This window comes from Drosophila willistoni (genome assembly GCF_018902025.1).
Source record: "Drosophila willistoni isolate 14030-0811.24 chromosome XL unlocalized genomic scaffold, UCI_dwil_1.1 Seg142, whole genome shotgun sequence".
Lineage (NCBI taxonomy): Eukaryota > Metazoa > Arthropoda > Insecta > Diptera > Drosophilidae > Drosophila > Drosophila willistoni.
This window is the reverse complement of record NW_025814053.1, coordinates 5,777,868-5,780,506: the sequence shown is the minus strand read 5'-3', so window position 1 is coordinate 5,780,506 and position 2,639 is coordinate 5,777,868. Positions and strand designations below refer to the sequence as shown.

Sequence of the window (2,639 nt, the reverse complement as noted above, 5' to 3'; positions counted from 1 at the left end):
TGCCTGCGGGCGAAATTAGAGCCACCAATTTACTGCGGGCTGCACCGCACTCTTTCTCACACTTATTCGTTTCGTCCTTTGGTTGCCACTTATGTACATACATACATCTCTCAGCTCTCCTTCCAACTCCATTTCGTATAATATATGTGCATATATATATATATATATTTATCCTTCTCCATTTATCTCTATCCATCTCTAGTGCCTATTTTCTCTGTCTTGGTCTAGTTGGCAAACTTATTTCATTACATTTTAAAAGCCACACGCTATTTGTTTTACAGTTTTCGGGATTCTAATGAAAAAACTTGCCGAAATCGGCTCATACACATGTGGGAAGTGGGTGACCTTCCCATTTCTTTTTTTTTTTTAGTGAGTGAAAGTTTTTCTCTGCGTGTGTGTGTATGTGTCTGTGAGGGTGTATTTAAGGGTGTGTCTATGTGTGCTTTATGCCATCTGCTTAGGATAATGAATGATGATGAAATTGAGTTGACATGTTTTGATTAGAGTTAATTTTAAATAACTCTCATTTTGTTCTGTCCTTAAACTTTCTAATATATGTATATAGAGAGTAGATTGATCAATCAAGAAGTTTAGGCCAATATTTGTCATTTTTTATCTCTAGCTGGACTCTCTTTCGACTTCATATTGCCTGGCAGCCTTTAGTTGCTTCAGGTTTATCATCTTTAGCCTTGACTTTGCTTTCATTTGGTTGTCTCTTGTCAAATACTTTTCCATATTAGTCTATTACGTAGTCTCACACTGAACAGAGGCAATTCCTGCTAGATAAAACTAAAAAATAATAAAAAACACAAAAAAAACACCCCTCTTTTAGTACACAAAAGTTTGTTGAACAAAATTAACTAAAATACTTGAACAATGTCCTTAAAATCTTTGATCATTTCTTCTTTGTGCACGGCCACAGCCATTTGTCTGGGCTATTGTATCTACTTTGATCGCAAGCGGCGCAATGATCCCGAATACAAATCCAAGGTGCATAGACGTAGGGCACGTGAACAACTGGAGCAAATGGAGCTACACAGACAAGGCAACTACTCACAGCAGCATCAGCAGCAGGATTTGCCGCCGCATCACGAATATGTCATCCGTTCGGGCACACTGCCCGATGTGACCGATCATGCAGCCCTGGAGCGTTACTTCTTAAATGAAATCAAGCTGGGCGATCATCTGATTAGCCAGGGACACATGGATGAGGGTCTGGGTCATCTGGCCAATGCCATAGTGGTCTGCGCTCAACCTGATGCCCTCATACAAATGTTGCAGAGCACATTGCCAGCAAAAATCTTTCGTCCATTGATGCAGAAGTTGCAAGAAGCTCAGTTACAGACGCGTGCCAGCATTCCATCATCGTCATCGGCGTTCATCGAATCTCATCAGATGAATGCAACAGCAGCGGACTAAGCAGCCAAAGAAATCTGATTCGTTAAATAATAAAAAGAAATTGCGTTTAATCAATTAAGTCATGAGTTTATTTCTTCTAGCGGAGATAACAATTTTCAATTTTAGAATTTTTTTTAAGTGTTTTGGGTTTTGTTTTTAAAGGCTATGCAATAGAGGAATAGGCAAAGAAGTGTCACTTGATGGTCGGTTGAAGTTTCCGTCAATGGATAGCGATGATGATGGTTCACTGATCTCGGAACTATCATTCAGTTGTGCATGCTCCTGCAGTTTCTGTATCAATGGCCGGAATATATGATCGGGCAGAGTGGCCTCCATCATTTGTAGCAATACATCCGGTTGGCCACACAATTCAATCGCATTCGCCATATGGGTTAGACCCTCATCCAAACGTCCACGGATAATAAGATATTCACCCAATTTGATTTCATGGAACAGATAACGTTCCATTGCCGCTTGATCACTCAAATCGGGCTTGCCGCCCATTCTCTTACCACAGCCGCATTCACATGGAGACCACGAGTCGGCGTCCATGGCTGCTGCTTTTTTTGCCTCATCGTGAAGCAACTGTTTCTTCAATTGCGCCTGGTCACGTTCACGCCGCTCGTGCAATTTGCGTCGATATTCCGGATCCATGCGACGCTTGTGATCGTAATAAACGCAATAGCCCAAAAAGATGGCCGAGGCAGTGCCGGCAATGGCCAAAATCATCGAATGAACTGGCATCTCTACGCAGAATTTGGACAAATGAATTTCGCAAAAGCAAATAGAATTTGTAATGGAAGGAACAAAAAAACCAAAAACAAATATGGATAACTGAAAAGTTGTAGTATTTTTACGTGAGGCTTCCGAAATGAACAAACGTCTGTGTGCAAGAGAAATTTACAAAAAGAAACATCAACTGTATTTGAAATATAATTCTCGGCATATTTGATTTACAGAAAAGAATATAAAAGTAATGAAACAATTTTAAATTTGTTTAAAGAATTATAGGTGATTAAAATAGTTTGCATATCCACAAATCTTCTTTCTAGAGGCAAAAAAAAACAAGTTTTCTCATATCTTGCAATTAGCTGATTCAATTCAGTATATTAAACAATGTAACCCCTAAAATACTTGGAATTTTCGTTTTCATTTTTGCATTTTATTCCATTTTACAACTCTTTATCATTTTGTAAATATCGAACAAGAATTGTCTGATTAGATCCTTTAAATTTTCACTA

General features: G+C 38.9%; 2 protein-coding genes across 2 annotated transcripts; one reads left to right on the top strand and one right to left on the bottom strand.

Moving 5' to 3' along the window:
• The first annotated feature begins 722 nt into the window (after window positions 1-722).
• Window positions 723-1,477, top strand: LOC6644636 (mitochondrial import receptor subunit TOM20 homolog). The gene has a single exon (XM_047011524.1). It carries the CDS (start codon window positions 877-879, stop codon window positions 1,417-1,419), a length of 543 nt encoding a protein of 180 aa, XP_046867480.1. The 5' UTR covers window positions 723-876; the 3' UTR covers window positions 1,420-1,477.
• Window positions 1,478-1,554: 77 nt separating this feature from the next.
• Window positions 1,555-2,142, bottom strand: LOC6644637 (mitochondrial import receptor subunit TOM20 homolog B-like). The gene has a single exon (XM_047011591.1). The coding sequence runs from the start codon at window positions 2,140-2,142 to the stop codon at window positions 1,555-1,557; it is 588 nt and encodes a 195-aa protein (XP_046867547.1).
• Between the last annotated feature and the right edge of the window lie 497 nt (window positions 2,143-2,639).

Excerpts from the sequence above, each read along its gene's own strand:
- LOC6644637 (XM_047011591.1), bottom strand. The coding sequence starts at position 2,142 with ATGCCAGTTCATTCGATGATTTTGGCCATTGCCGGCACTGCCTCGGCC.
- LOC6644636 (XM_047011524.1), top strand. The coding sequence starts at position 877 with ATGTCCTTAAAATCTTTGATCATTTCTTCTTTGTGCACGGCCACAGCC.